Here is a 16602-nt window from a genome sequence, read left to right as displayed (position 1 = left end):
AATAAGCAGTCTGAGAAATACAAAAATAAAGATGGCTATTTATAAGTTTTAGGTATGCAACAATAGCGTCTATACTTCCGCAGTAGTAGAACAATTAACAGACTCACGTTCAAATACTCCTATATTGCTGTTGGATTTTGACAGAAAGTTGTCATAGATTATTAGATATTATTCTAACTATTTTCCTCTTATTTCAAGAGGATTTCCTCTCGTATGAATTAATTTTCCTCTTACATGAATAGGAATATGTCGATTTGAATATCGGCTTCTTTTGTTCAGCCATGCTTTACCTCCAGACATATGCTCATAGATCGGAATATTTATACGCTTTTTAAAAAAGGTGTATGCGTGTTGCTGTAACATATAATGAAGATAATTTATCCATATTTGGTCAAATACAAATTATAATCTATTACAAGAAGTTGAATAATATATTCTTTCTTTTAACTATGTTTCATACGATTGCTTATGATGAATATCTTTGTAGCTATGAAGTCCATAACAAAACTGATTAGAAATTTGTTTGTTATAATGATCTTATTTCATTCGTGCCTACTTATTGTAGAACTGGAGCCAGAAGTACATATATATATATATATTACTTTTCGCTATACATTATAATAATTTTTTAAATTAACTAGTATAACTAGTAAGAATAAAATGCAGTAAGAATAAATAATAATCCTCTTAAAAAAGATTAAATAATCTGTGCATGAAATTTATATTAAAATCAATAAAATTTGCATCATACATATAATATATATAATCCCTCCAACTATAAAAATAATGTGTTTATAATATTTTCCTCTTAATCTGAAGGGAATTTTCTTGATATATAAATATAAAATATATAAGAATAAAATCCTCCAAAATTTAGACGATTCCGCTTGTTCTGAAATTACTTCTCTTTGGGTGCAGACTTCGGACAATTGGAAGATATTTGCAAGAGTAGGATTAAATCGATCAATGTACAATATCATGCCGCTCGTCGTTAAAATGTTTCTTCCCCAGAAATTTCCCAAATTTTTTTTCAAGAGAAAAGGACGAAAGGAGGGACAGATTCCTATCAGTCTCGACGGAAACCTCCCAAGAAAATCTCTCTCTCTCTCTCTCTCTCTCTCTTCGCTCCCCTCCCTTTCTCCCTCTTTTTCCCTAAGGAAAGGCCGGCGCGAGCTGTCGATGAAAGCACGTCGATCGTCGCGCAACGTACGAAGTTCCGACGACCTATGGTAATTCCGGCACGACGGAAACTCGTGTGCACACCGAGTAGCTGCTTGCTTCCGCACGGCTACACGTCGCCCTACACACGGTACATGAAGAGCCGCCGCCGGCGACGGCGACGGCGACGGCGACGGCGCACCGCTACGGGTATGGGTTATGGGTACGCCAAGTACTGACGGAGGCGCGGAGCGCTGTACGGAAGGTGGAGTCACGGCATGATTGATTATGCGAACACGTTGTTATCACTGATTCAGTCTGCAGCGTGTAGCGCGCGTGTACCGGCTGGGACCGGCAAATGTGTGCACATTACACAGCTAACCCATTATCAAATTGTGTACTCGGGCTCGTGGTTCCGTCGCTCGTGCTTCTCATCGCTCTCGGCGCGCTCTCGCGGATCGAACCGCCTCGCGAGTGATTTTCCAATCGGCTTCTAATTTTGCAAATCACCCTTCAGCGAGTTCCACTCGCGCGGATCGCTGCGCCGCAAGCCGGTGGCTCCACGGGTTGGTATTTATCCATTTCTTTTTCTCTCTCTCTCTCTCTCTCTCTCTCTCTCTCTCTCCCCCCCCCCCTCTCTTCCTTTCTCTTTTTTGCCTACTGTTTTCTTTTCGTGGGTGCATTTTTTTTCTGTTGTTGTTTCGCAGCAATTCACAGAGAATCGCGACGCGAACCGCAGCGTTCCCGTGCGTGGCACGGAAAAAGCGAAAACCGAGGGCCCAAAGAGGATCGGGTTTTGAAATCTCGCTGACCGAAAGCGGGGCATTAAAAAACAATACGGAATGTTTCCCGAAACGGGCTACCGCGGAACTTCAAATAAATTTCGAGGTTTCTATTTTCGGCCGCGGGCGAGACGATCGAACGCGAACGGCCGGTCAGGCTCCGGTGGCCGCCGGAGAATTTCGAATTCGGCACGCTCGTCAATAATACTCCATAATTCGGGGGGCGGGCGATGGGGGATTACGAGATTGTCGATTGTTTATTCCGTCCCATGGCGCGCGACGTCCGGCCCTCGCGCATTCGTGCGAAATTACTTTTGTAACGCAGTTACGCGCGACGCGCGTATGCGCTTCCGCACGCGCTCGAACAGCGCGAGCGATAGACAGAGTGAGTGAGTGAGAGAAAGAGAGAGAGAGAGAGAGAGAGAGCGAGGAGGAGGGCAGGGAAAGGGAGAGAGATCGGTATTACCAGCGCAATTTTTCTCGTCCCCCATCGTCCTCAATTCCGTTCGAGATCCGGTTTGGATAACGGACGCATGTTCTATGCACGACGTTGTCCGAATACGATGCGCCGAAGCCGAAGCGGTTTCGCAGTTTCCGATGGGAAATCTGCGTTCGCCGTTACGTAACGCTCGGTTGTCGCGTAAAAATTCGCCGCGCTCGACCGCGCGACGGGTGTTTCTCTTTTATTAATCGAATAAAGGACTTAGAGGATCGATATATCGAATATCTCGTCCGTACACAAATCGGCGTAACAGCCTTGACAATTTGTGCAACTAGGTTATTAGATTCTCAGTTGTGCGCGACATTGACTTATCATTTTTGAATTTTTCGCAAGCGCAGAGCGAACGATCCCGTCGGTCAGTGCGCGGCACACGTTCGTAGCGCGGCTTTGTGGTAATTATGCCCGGGAAGGAATTCGTACGATTAGAAAGTGCTAACAACCTTGGGCTGAATGTTAAGATCATTATCTCCCGCCAACGGCGGCCCTTATCGATGGGTCATTGGGCTCTCCTTCGCGACTTTCGTGACTTCCTTCTGCCACGGTACGTGTGCGGAGGTATCTTCGCGCGGGGAGAGGAATGAGAAAGAAATACACGCGCGCAGCCGTGCGAGCGAGACGATGAATAATGACCCCCGCGCGGTTCTTCAGAACGATCGAATACCGCGAACGATCCCGTATGTCTTGCCTTTCATGCCGACTATTCTTACCGTGTTTTCAAGCAGACGAACTGAATTCTTCATGTCCCTCGATAACAGCGTTACGAGATTCCAGGTATTTCCATCTACAATCTACTACCACCAAGTGTGTATATATATATATATATATATATGAATATAGATATATAGATATCGAATACATTCAGCATGGGGTTGCGATCGGCATCATTATACCGATACTTTTATATTTATCTCCCATCTTCTGGTTTCGTCGCGCTCTCGCCATCGCGGGCAATTTTTCCACGCACTTTTGTGTATTCCCCAATCGCATTGTGAGATATTTTCGTTCTCTCGCCGGCCATGCTTCGCGTCAATCTTGATTTGCCATGGCGCGCCAGTTCGCACACGTCTCGTCGCTTTATCTTTCGCTCACTCCTCCCTTTATTTCGGCTGTGTATTTGTGTAGCCCGCCGCTTTAAAATATATAATAAATTTTACTTTACTCCGTTCTGCGTCGTACCTCGCCATAGCGGGCTGGCACAAAAGAAGGACAGAGCGCCGATCCATAACGACTTCGGGGGAAAGAGAAGAGAATGAGAGAAAGAGAGAGAGAGAGAGAGAGAGAGAGAGAGAGAGAGAGAGAGAGAGAGAGAGAGAGAGAGAGAGAGAGAGCGAAGTTTCGCATGCAGATAACAGATATATAGGCTAAATTCCGCCTTTCAATTTCGCCACAGTCCCATTTTACTTCTGGTTCACCGGCTGGATGCAACCGGGCGGTGCAACGTCTGCGAGCTGCAGCGTAACTTAGCTCGGGAATAAACTGAATACCATTCATTACGGTGAGCCATCTCTCTCTCTCTCTCTCTCTCGCGCGCGCGCGCACGGACGTAACGTCGAAGGCGCCACTGAGAAGCTGAGAATTGGAAATTCTTTGAGAGAAACCCTTCACCCTCCTCCCTATCTCTATCTCTCTCTCCTTTTCGTCCCGGCAGCCCGGTTACCGCTGTACCATCGGATACACCGGTTGAAAGGGCCGCTCTCTCTCTCTCTCTCTCTCTCTCTCTGGAGAGAGAGATGCGGTTCGCGATAATAAACGAATCTCGCTCATCCTCGCCCGCCAAGGAGATAGGCCGACGCGCGTATTATCGAGCTCTCAGTCGAGCGGCATCTCCCGCCGAACGGAGGCGAGACCGCGGATACCTCGATACCTCGAGTCGTTTTATGCTAAACAGGCGCTGATAAAAAAATCACTCTATCACGACGGCGCCACCCTTTCGGTGTTGCCGTTCGTTTGCTCTAGCTCTCCTCGGTCCGTTCTGGCGATTTCCACGCGCGCGCGCGCGCGCGCGTCTCTCTCGCTCGCTCATGGAAATTTACGTTAGACTCCGTGATCCGCTAATAAATTTTTACGTCATCTCTCGCGTAGACGAGAAATAAAGTGGATTAAAATTCATTATGCGGTAATTCGTTCTGCGAAATTGAATTTCTTATCTGCGACTTTGCAGGTTGAATTGCCGCCGATTTCTTTTAATTCGTCTACCTCTCGCAGCGGTGTAGGTCGCGCGCCACGTCGGTAGCTAGAGATACGTTGAAAGAGAGAACGAGCGACGAGAGGGGGAGGGGGAGGGAGGCACGAAGAAAGGGGGCTGGCTTTTGACGTATCCTGGAGTACTCCGGATGTCCTCGAGTATGAAAATATTTTCTCAAACTTGTCTTTGTCGTTTTATTTCCATCGCGTTAAAGACTCGCGGCGAGACCGCTGCGACAGATAAAACGCAAGAAACCCGAGTCAGCTCACAGTTCGTCTTCCGCAAACGTTATCCGCGTAATTACCGACCGCGTATGAGTGCAAAAGCTAGTTAGTTAGTCGTTTTCGATGAGAGCACCTTGAGGGCGGATCTTATGCAACGCGGAAACCGCGAATATACATATATATATATATATATACATATATATATATATACATACATACATATATATACATACATATATATATATATAAAATACACACACACACACACAGATATATATATATATATATGCCCGCCGCAGGAGTTAAGGACGAGAGTCGTCCTCGTCGAGTGGCGAAACCACTGCAATTAAGCAACTACTCTTCTTTCGCTCCCTCTTCCTCTTTTCCTGCACCTTCTCCCAGTTCTCTCTCTCTCTCTCTCTCTCTCTCTCTCTCTCTCTCTCTGCCCTTCTTCGTCTCTTGCGCTCGTCAACCCTCCTTTTTACGTCTTTACGCGATAATTAGCGTACCTTCAATTTTCCTCACGGCGCACGTATTTGCTTTGCACAACTACCGAGATAATTAAACAAGCTACGATTCTAAGACGTCGGTGTCACTGACAGCAGACGGCGATGCCGCGGAACGTGGCCACGGCTGAGAAACACCGTGAAGGGCGCGGGGGAAGAGGGGGGAGGGTAGTTTCAGCCTACTCTCCTCGAGTTTTCTGTTTTTCAGACATGTAAATCACGTCGCGGCGACGTTCCTCGGGTCGTCCCGGCGAGTAATTGCCGCCTCTCATGCACGAAGCGCTACCACTAACACGAGCAATCTGACAACAAAAATGATTAAGTGCGCCGGTATAAAGAAAAGAAAGGGGACAAAAACAATGTCTTGAAGGCATAGTTTAATAGATTAAGTCATAAAAATCAGATCGAAGACGTAAATTGAGGCCGTCATCTCTCATATCGCAAAGTGTATTCGGAACGTTTATCGATATATTTAATAATCTTTGCTACAGTTTCTGCAGAGAGAGAGAAAGAGAGAGAGAGAGGGGGGGGAGGTGGGAGAGAGAAGATGATAAGTGAGTTTAATTTAATCACAAACGAGTTAACGCGAGTCTGAATATATCGAGCTCTGATTGCAAGAGAAAATGTTTGTTCAATTCGCGTTTAACGGACTGCAAACTCAATTATACGCGTCTCGATATATATCGAAATAAATCAAGCAACAGCGAACTGTTTGGATTACTTTAATCTGCACGTAGATGCGCGAAACGATGTGTCGAGGGAAAAAAATCGCGAGGATTTTACGAGGAGATTAAATACTCTCTCTCTCTCTCTCTCTCTCTCTCTCTCTCTCTCTCTCTCCTCCCTTTCCTCCCAGTTTTCTCCCTCTCGCGTGTCCCTTATTCCGAAATATTATATTCGACGTTTGGAATGCAGCAGCGTTCGCCCTTTAATAAGGGTTCTTCATCAAATGCTGCGCGGCGCGGCGGTGTTGTGTGTGTATCCCAAGATCATACTTCACAGAATCGGCGCCGTGTATCCTGTGAAAAACGACGACAAGCCGGCGTGTAAGCGCGCGCGCAAAGCGGAAGCGCGCGCGCGGACATCGGGAAATAAAACGGGGGAAAAAAATAATAATTTGCCCGGCGCGCGCGGGACTTCAGACGCGGCGTCGGTATTCGGCATCGACTGTAATGCAACGTTTTCGATTCGCATATCCGGCACGATTCCGAGCCCATTGAAAACAGCCGGAAACGATAAAACAATATACCTGGCGCCCGCTCGCGAGCCTCGCATCGAAAACACTTGGAAAATGTATTGAAAACACTCGAAAATGATTGAAATCAAACAAGTTACGAGGTTGACGAGTGCGCGCGCACGCGCGCGAGCACGAGAAAGCGAGCGGACGGTGCGAGAGAGCGAGAGGATTGAGAGAGAGAGAGAGGGGGGGAGGGGGGGAGGGAGGACCGGTCAACTCTCTATCGAACATTCCCGCATCCCAAATACACGCGGTCGATAGTTCAGATCGAACCGACGATTTCGGACGCTGCTCGCAGGCAGGAGATACTATCAACGAGAGCAGTGGCACAGAAGGGTAACTCGACCGCGAATAAATTGGTCGTTTCGGGCTCGGTATATCCACGTCGAGTGCTCTATATTTTCGCTCCGGGCTGACCGATCAAGCACCCGGCGGATTATACGAATGCTGATTTTCGTCAGCTCATCCGACGGCCGCGCGACGTCATAACGAAGAAGGAAAAACCGCTGGCGCGTGGCGTTCCAACGGTGCGTCTGTGTTCCCGACGCACTCGCGCGATCTGTAACCCGAGTGGAAAAACTAATAGGGCTCCGATAAGGGCCTGATTATTTTTCCCTAACATTAATCGGGTCCTAGTAGGGATAGAAAGAAATAAGGGCCTTACAAGATGTATAACAGATGGTTTAATGGGTCCTTATAAGGCAATATTAATAGGCGCTTATAAGGTGATATTTTTGCTATAGCTTGAGTAAAAATATTCGTGCTTTTCTTCACTCCGAGAAATTTAGATTGTAATATTTTTATTTCCTTAAAACCTCGTTAGTATACCACAAGAATTTTTTATTTTAAAAATATAGCATACTTTACAATGAAATATGGCATTCTTTACACATAAAATCCTGTTACTATTTTTATTAAAATTTGATGCATTCCAAAACGAAGGCAATATTAGAGAAATCCTTGGAAGAGACTAATGAATATGGCAATTAATAAAACTAGCAAAATTTGTTTTTAATATAATTAAAAAATCTTGAAAAGAACCAAATAGAGCATACCTACTGAAACAATACTAAACCACGACAATTTTATTACACGCTTCAAATCTTAATAATTTTCTATAACAAAACTTGATTTTATATATCTAAAGCATCTTTAAAAGATCCTAAGGCCCACATCAGTTTTTCTGATTAAAGTGTTATTTCGTAAAATCTAAGGCATCTCTAAAAAATTCTCAGCTTTCCTTACCAAAACTTTATTTATTAAATCTAAAGCACCCCTGATAAATTTTTCTAAGGCCTTTATCAGTTTTCCCTATCAAAGTTTTATTTCGTAAAATCTAAGATATCCCTAAAAGATTCATCTCGAGGCCTGATGTGGTAACAATGAGGCATCCCTTTTTAGGGCATCCTACTTTCAACCTTATCAGGGCCTTGTGCTTCATGAGGATTTAACAATATTTTGTTCGGGAAACTGCATCTCGACTCGTCGTGGCAGTCATCCGTTCGTCGATCATATGTAAAAAATTCCGGCAGCTCTCTCTCTCTCTCTCTCTCTCTCTCTCTCTCTCTCTCTTTCACTTTCTCCTTCCATGATTAATCACAGACGAAATTTCATAATCTTAGCCATCTCGAGTGAGAAACATTCACGAGCTGCAGATATTGCACTGCGGTCTCGTTTATTTTTGTCCATAGCGAGATGTGCAAAGTATCTAGGACATATCGTAATTATTCGCTGTACGAATATAGACAGACCTTCGGCGACGTTCTGTCAAACATGTACGACATGCAGCCAATTATGCGCGGTCATCGCACGCGGAAATCGTATCAAACCCGTGCAAGAACGAAATTACACGCCACATGGCAAAAGAAACGTAGTGCACGAAATGAGATGCGGCAGTTTTTCTTTTTTATCTTTTTATTTTTTTATTTAATCCTCCATCTACTGAATGCGCGCGTTTCTCCAGACGGGTCGAACGCGCGAAAAGGAGGAAGAGAGAGAGAGAGAGAGAGAGAGAGAGGGAGATTCATAAGATAATTACATCATCTCACAGCGAGAGATACAATTCACGAATGATTGTGCCCGCAATTAACGGTAACCCGTTTATAACCGTTAATTCAATATGACGAACTTAACGCTTCGACACCGTGTTAAAAACAATCAGGCATGGATACGTAATCGCACAATCGGCTAACTCACAAAGGTCTCTCTCTCTCTCTCCCTCTCTCTCTCTCTCTCTCGCGTCCGATATGCAATAATAAACGCGCCACAATTAAAACATAAATAATCGCCGGTTTACATAAATAATCGCCGATATTGCCGCGGTCGTTAATGAAAGGCTGTTAATTATTAGATTTATTTGCTCACAATCGCGCCGAGCGCGATGATGATGATTCGCGGCAATAACGAACGCGGCGGTGCGGACCAATTAGCCGCGCGATTGAGTCTGCGACTGGGAGAGCGAGAGGAAAAGAGAAAGAGAGAGAGAGAGAGAGAGAAAAACTCTGAGAAGAGTTACACGCGCTCGAGCGAAAGCCGCGAGCGACTTCGTTTGCGCGTTGGACGAGGCGGGATTACGTCACCGGCAATTATTCCGATAGGGAGTCATTACGTGAGAGTCGCCATAACCGTATAATCTGATAGCGAACGGTCACGCACGCGGGCACTTTGCGCCGGCCGCGTGAAGCTTACGCCGAAGCGTTAATAGCGCGGAAAATATTAACGGCGCTTTACAGATACGATCGCATCTCGGGGGGAGTGAGGGGAAAACGTCCGGTCGTCGCGCTCGCGCACAATTCGAGAGACCGCTCGGCGCGCGGCGTCGACGAGCGCATCGCTGGTTGCGATGATCGTCCGGTGGAGCGCGCGCGATAAGTGGATACAGCACGATCGCGGTAGTCCGCGGCAGTCCCGGGAGTGATCTCCTCGCTCGCGCGGAAATCCGGCGCGGATTCCGGCGATTGACGCCAACTGCGACGAAGATTGTCCGATAATTTCTGATAATTATTTAGTTGAGTGAAGAAATAATGTTTGCGAATAACAATTATCAGATTATCAGGGTCAGCGCTTACGCGGGTCAAATTGTGCAGACGATCTTCATCCAGATGAGGTACATCAATTTAGCTTTCCTAAGTGTTATAAATGTATGCTCATGTTATCTTTATAAAATTTCCCAAGATGACGTGCATAGATGATTTAGTCTACACTGCTGCAAATGTGTGAAATATCTATTTCTACATCGCAAACGTTTTGCGTTTAATATTACATGCAGCAGACGCGATTAAGGTTGAGATTGAGGGTTTTATTTATAATCAGGACAAAGTGCTCAAAGGAATTTGCACGTTTTATTTAATTTTTATCCGGCTGATTTTGAAGTCCTTACCCAGAAAAAAGTATTCTATTTGTAAAGTGATTTTTTCCATAGCAATATTCTAAGCGAAGCTTTTCACAGAAAGAGAATTTTTCTTTCGATAAAACGATTAAAGTGAACCATTCATCTAAAATTTATTAGATATTATGTTTTCCTTTTACTTCAAGAGGATTTCTTTGTACATCAATTAATTTTTCTCTTATATGAAGAGAAATATATTGATTTGAATGTCAGCTTCTTTTGTTCAGTCATGCACTACTCGTATCTCCAGACAATGAATGAAAAAATACCATATGCTCATGGGTCAGAATATTTGAAACGCTTTTTAAAAAAAGTATGTGTGTGCTGTAACATATAACGAAGATAATTTATCCATATTCCGCGAAATGCAGTTTATAAACTATTGCTAAGAAATTGAAGAATATATTCTTTCTTTTAACTATGTTTCATACAATTGGTTACGATGAACATCTTCGCAGCTATGAAATCCATAACAAAACTGATTGGAAATTTGTTTGTTACGATGATCTTATTTCATTCGTGCCTAATTATTATAGAACTGGAGCCAGAAGTTCATCTGTATATATTACTTTCTGCTATACATTATAATAATTTTTTTCAAATTAACCAGTATAACCGATAAGAATAAAATACAGGAAAAATAAATAATAATCCTCTTACAAAAAGATTAAATAATCTGTGTATAAGAGGAAATTTATATTAAAATCAATAAGATTTGCGTTATAGATATAACTATAATCTCTCTAACTTTAAGAACAATGTATTTATAATATTTTCCTCTTAATCTTAGAGGAATCCTCTTGAGGCCATATATAAGAATAAAATCGTCTAAAATTTTGATGATTCCGCTTGTTCTGAAATTACTTTTTTTCTATGTATATATACTAAGAGAAATTTATATATTACATGTATATATCGTACCAGAAAATGCGCACGCATAGGAACGGAATTTCCGTCCCCCCCCGCCCCCGTTCGGGCAATTAATGCATGCTCCGCCACGTTACTTCGTCGCGGCTGCATCACCGAACCGCGATAATACGGGATGAATAGAAGAGCGCGTATCAACATTTCTCGTTCACGTCAATTCACTGAGACAGCTTTCATACCCGGTGTGCCGGGCAACGGAGCGATTATTGCTTCGCCTGAAGCGTCCCAATCAACAGCCAGTCGGGTATTCTTGTACGCGCGCGTTAAGGGATGGATGGGTATAAACGAATGTTGCGGGGCGCGGAGGGGGGCGCGCAGAGAGAAATAGAAGATAATTCTCGTTGTTCCGTGTTGGACGCCCGCGAGGCCGCCACTTCAAAGCCGTTTGCTCTCTCTCTCTCTCTCTCTCTCTCTCGCTCTCTCGTTCTCTCGCTCGCTCGCTCTTTCCCCCCAACGCTCCTTCATCGAACCGGAGTCTGGCAGTTAATGAACTGCCCTTCGGCAGTCGCAACGTACTCGCCGTCTAGGAACCCAGCCAACCGCTGTAGAACCATTATCCATTTACATAAAGGGCCACTGCAGGGTCGGGGCTGACGGTTTACAGTGCGCGCTTCGCTTCCTCCCCTACCTTGCCGGCGGGCCAGCTCAGGGCCATTGCGGATTAATAGTCTTCGATAAAATACAGCGCGATTTTCATGGCCGTGCGATCGCAAGAGGACCGCCACTGTGTGTTGGAATTGTACGGCCACGAGAGAGACGGCTCTGGTAATATTAACGCTCTTCTCGCGCAGCCAGAGTCCAGGTCTTAAAACGGTACCGTTCGCCCGTGTATTCGCGGTTTTATTGGCTCTAAAGGAAGGCGGATTTATCGAGAGCTTCTCTTTTTTCATCCGATCCTGCTTCCACGCTCGTTTTATTATGCGAGAAGTACCCGGGCGGCCGCGCGCGCGTGTCTAATTTTATCGCGGCCTCTTTTAATCATTTCTCGAGAAAAACGCTTTATCATACCTCGCTAATTTGATAACGAGCTATATCTTGGTGTCTAAAAATTGAAATGTTGCTAATGAAATGAAGCTCCAAAGTAAAACGTTGCTAAAAGTGGGACTCGTCGGAGATTCAGCCGGAGATACCGTTTCCTAAAGCTCGGCGCAGAAGCAGCCTCTTCATTATATGAATGAACAGCTCGAAAAGCTCGGCGCGTTTCGGCAATTTTCGCGAGAGAACGATCAGTTTCTGATTTCCGCAGAGAATCTTCAAATTAGAATCCTCAACATAAATACCCGGACACAGTCGGTAGTTTTATCGCGTTACATTCGACCATCCCGCTGAAATCTCGCGAAGCGAAGCGAAAGCTGATCGCCGAGCGAAAGATACAACGCATAACCGGCATAACACATCACTCAATAAGTTCGTAGGATGACGTATAAATGGCGCCACTATTGACAAATCCATATGATTTTTAGGAAGTACTAACCTTCAAATGATACGTGTCAAAATTTCATGACAATCGGACGTTTAGTTCACAAGTTACAGTGGTTTTAGTAACGCACGAGACGTCGACTCGTTTTAGCAAGGCTTCAGTTTCAGCGATCACTTCTTCATTGGAGCCAAATCTCTTTCCCTGGAGCTTTCCCTACCGATTTGACTCTGGAGTGTAGTGATGGATCCATGTTTCATCCATTGTCACATACCGCATCAAAAGATCCTTTTTATTGCGCTGAAACAACTCCAAACAGCCCGCTGAATCGTCGACGCGTTGCTAAAACGAGTCGACGTCGTGCGTCACTAAAACCACTGTAACTTTTGAACCAAACGTCCGATTGTCATGAAATTTTGACACGTATCATTTGAAGGTTAGTACTTCCTAAAAATCATATGGATTTGTCAATAGTAGCGCCACTTATATGCGACACTTTTATCGCTTATCGGCGCACGAGGGTGACAAACATCTCTGACCTAATTTACACTGCCATACGAGCACACGCGCACGAAGCGACCTTGGCAGCCACTTGACCTTGGCTACTACAGTAGATACGGATAGCGCACGACGGACACCGTCACGAACGAAGCATATTCGCGCGCATGCACCGCGCGCGCTACATTAGCGTCTTCAATTATGAATAAGAAGGGTGGCGCGGCGTGGCGCGAGTAGCGACGCGTCACAGGCGACCCAGAGCACGTCGCGTGAACGGGGAAGAACCTCCGAAGCGGCTGGGAAACCTCAACCTTACGAAGCGCACGACGATCGCCGTGCGGTCGTTCGGTGGGCTGCCGCCGGAAGCTACACCGAATTTCCCGGCACGGAGAAGAAAACGCGAAGCGAAGCCAAGCGGCAGCCGCGAGAGCACGTGAGTAGGAGAAGGCGCGCGCGAATCGTTAACGTCGTCCTCGTCGAGTGGCGACATCTCTCTCCCTTTCTCTGTCGCGCTCCCGACGCTCGCGCTGCTTATCATCGGCCACAGCTGACGTTCTCCAACGGCGACGGCGACGGCGACGGCGACGGCGACGACGACGGCGGGACGAGCCAAGTAGCGCATCGCGCGACGACACGCGCGCTCGCGTGCCGCCGCCTTCGTCCTTCAGACGGAGGAACTCGCCAGCGGCATCGCACCGCCGCCGCCGCGACACCACCACAGCCCCCAACAGACGTCCTCGTACAAACAAGCCGTGCACTCACCTGAACCATTGATGTGTGCTGGCACGCGAGACAGACCTCCTCCCCGCTTGGCGGCAGCCTGATGGCGAAGTCGGCCGACGCGGGTTGACGCTCAGCATACATCCGCCGCCGTCGGTACCATCGACGGTACGACCCGTCCCGCCGGGACGTCCCCGACGCACCCCTCGCGCTCTCGCGAGTCACGACGACGCCGACGACGATGACACACTCTCGCCGCCGAGAGCGGACGGGAACGAACGAGAGAGAGAAAGAGAGAGAGAGAGAGAGAGAGAGAGAGAGAGAAAGAGAGCGCGCGCGACCACGCCCGCGTGCGGCAGCGAGCCGCGGTCGGGCACCGCGGAAAAAGAGAGGCGAGACGGCTTTATTTACGAAGCCGAACACGCGAGTTATCAGTCGGCGCTTCTATCCGTCGCGGTGCGTGGCGACTCACGGCGTGTCGGCGGCCTGGCATCGCGCATGCGACGAGCGCGCGCGCAACCGGTGGATCGATCAACCTTCGGACTGCCGCCGCGCCGTTCGACCGGGTAGCGCCTCGTTGCCTGGCTCGCTTGCTTGCTTGCTCGTTTGCTTGCTTGCTCGCTCGCTCGCTCGCTTGCTTGCTTGCTTGCTTGCTCGCTCGCTTGCTTGCTTGCTTGCTTGCTTGCTTGCTTGCTTGCTTGCTTGCTTGCTTGCTTGCTTGCTTGCTTGCTTGCTTGCTTGCTTGCTTGCTTGCAAGCGAAGGCCGTGCCACGAGTACGGAGGGGAGGGGGGGACAGCTGAAGAGTTATCTATAGGGATACATAATGTATTTACTGATATGCAGGAGCAACCGGAGTCGAAGCTGCGATCAGCGCGCGAGAATAGTAGAAATGGTTTCTACGAATATTCATGCTTGTACACGCAAAAGAAAAATATTCTATTTGTAAAGTGATTTTTCCCATAGTCTCATATATTCTAAGGGAAAGCTTTCACTGAAAAAGGATTCCTCTTGCGATAAAGCGATTAAAGTGGACCATTCGTCCAAAATTTATATTAGATATTATTCTAACTATTTTTCTCCAATCTCAAGAGGATTCCCTTTAGTATCAATTAATTTTCCCTTTATATGAAGAGGAATATGTTGATTTGAATGTCGACTTCTTTTGTTCAGTAACGCTCTACTTTCAGACATGAACGAAAAAATAATCATATGCTCATGAGTCAGAATATCTGGAACGCTTTTTAAAAAGGGTATGTGTGTATTGCTGTAACATATATAACGAAGATAATTTACCCATATTTAATCAAATATGGGTAAATTACTATGTTTCATACAATCGGTTATGATGAACATTCTTGTAACAAAACTGACTGAAAATTTGTTTGTTATGATGATTACTGTTTTTTGGTGTATATTTGTGTTTATCATAAAAGAGAGAGAGAGAGACTTGTGTTTTTTCTTATTTTCGCTATATATTATAATAATTTTTTCAAATTAACTAATATAACCAGTAAGAATAAAATACAGGAAAAATAAATAATAATCCCCTTAAAAAAAGATTAAATAATCTGTGTATAAAAGGAAATTTATATTAAAATCAATTAGATTTGCATTATATATATATATATATATATATATATATATATATATATATCTCTCTCTCTCTCTCTCTCTCTCTCTCTCTCTCTCTCTCTTTAAATCCTCTCAAATTTAGATGATTTCGCTTGTTCTGAAATTACTTTTTTTTGGGTGTATATTTGTATTTATCATAAAAAGAAAGAGAAAAAGACTTATGTTTTTTTTTTATTTTCTCTTTGTCATGAGCTCTAGTTGCGAAGCGTTCAGAGAGTGACACTTTGAAGGCAAGATTTGAGGCCGTATTATCGTCAATTTTCATCGTCGGAAAATTGCTATCGAAATTATCGAAGCGCGGGAAACAGAGCCGCCGGAGTGAGAACCGACGTGCAAGTCTTAACGCGTTTTCCGTATCAATAAATTCCCACTCATAACTTTCCAATGCTAAATTTATCTCTCCGCTGTTTTATCCTTCCGCAAGCACACTGCATAGCCCGAGCAAATTAGCATACGAGTAAAGATACTTTCGCATTCGAAGATGCAGCACGTTGCGCATCGCGAATGCGCCCCGTTGCAAAGTTGATAAACACCGGGCTGTAAAAATAAAAAGGAGCGAAGTTACTCTGAATATTGTATCCTCTCCTCCAATACTCGCTCGAAACGACGAATAAATAAAAGATTCGGGGAGGGAGGAAAGAGAATGATGCGCGTATTAATACTGCGCGATCAAAGGCGACTCTTTCGAGATGTAACACAGTTACAAAGGAAGTAACGACAAAATAATCATCACGGCGAGTTACAAAGGAACGACGGTGTAAGCCCAATAATATATCGCTGTTAATAAAGTGAAACTCTCTCTCTCTCTCTCTCTCTCTCTCTCTCTCTCTCTCTCTCTCTCTCTCTCTCTCTCTCTCTCTCTCTCTCTCTCCCCCCCCCCCTTACCCTCTCCCCTTCTTTCCGCTGAGATCGGGTGAAATCAAATAAGACTGAACTGACGGAATTACCGGGAAATACTGCAGTTTAGTGAGAAGTCGACCCGAGGAGGTCTGAAAGAGGTCACGAAGAGAAGGGGTGGGGGCGCTTAATTGATTAGAAAGAATATTTCGCAGTCCATCCGCGACTCTTACTAACGACTCTTAATCGAATCCCGAGTTTCTCTTCTCGCCGCGGAATAATAAAGTGAAGATAAACCGTCCGCGTAGCGACGCGATAACGAACAATGTCCGCGCCGCGAGTCGACGTGGCGATCGCCACGTATTTTAAAAACAGCATCTACACGTCGCGACGAATCGCGCACTTTGCGCTCTGAGCCGCCACGGTGAGAGTCGCAGCGCGACTCCAAACATTCCAACTTTCTTCAGCGTGGCTTTCCGCGCCAGGCGACACAAATTTCCAAGAGATGTCTTAAGGACGTCCGAGGAGGACGTCTTACTTATCTTTAGATGTTTTTCAGGCGTCTTTAAGCGTCTTTAACGCGTCTCT

General features: G+C 45.6%; 1 protein-coding gene across 1 annotated transcript in view; it reads right to left on the bottom strand.

The window, feature by feature from the left end:
• Nucleotides 1-14122, bottom strand: part of LOC109504093 (beta-1,4-glucuronyltransferase 1) — a 46901-nt gene extending 32779 nt beyond the window's left edge. Inside the window, exon 1 of the mRNA XM_019842729.2 lies at nucleotides 13587-14122. Within this exon, the coding sequence (XP_019698288.1) occupies nucleotides 13587-13688 (102 nt within the window). The 5' untranslated portion in view covers nucleotides 13689-14122. The remainder of the gene's footprint in view (nucleotides 1-13586) is intronic.
• Between the last annotated feature and the right edge of the window lie 2480 nt (nucleotides 14123-16602).

This window comes from Harpegnathos saltator, unplaced genomic scaffold (genome assembly GCF_003227715.2).
Source record: "Harpegnathos saltator strain DR-91 unplaced genomic scaffold, Hsal_v8.6 scaffold6, whole genome shotgun sequence".
NCBI classification, from domain to species: Eukaryota; Metazoa; Arthropoda; class Insecta; order Hymenoptera; family Formicidae; genus Harpegnathos; species Harpegnathos saltator.
This window is presented reverse-complemented; position numbering and strand designations above follow the sequence as displayed.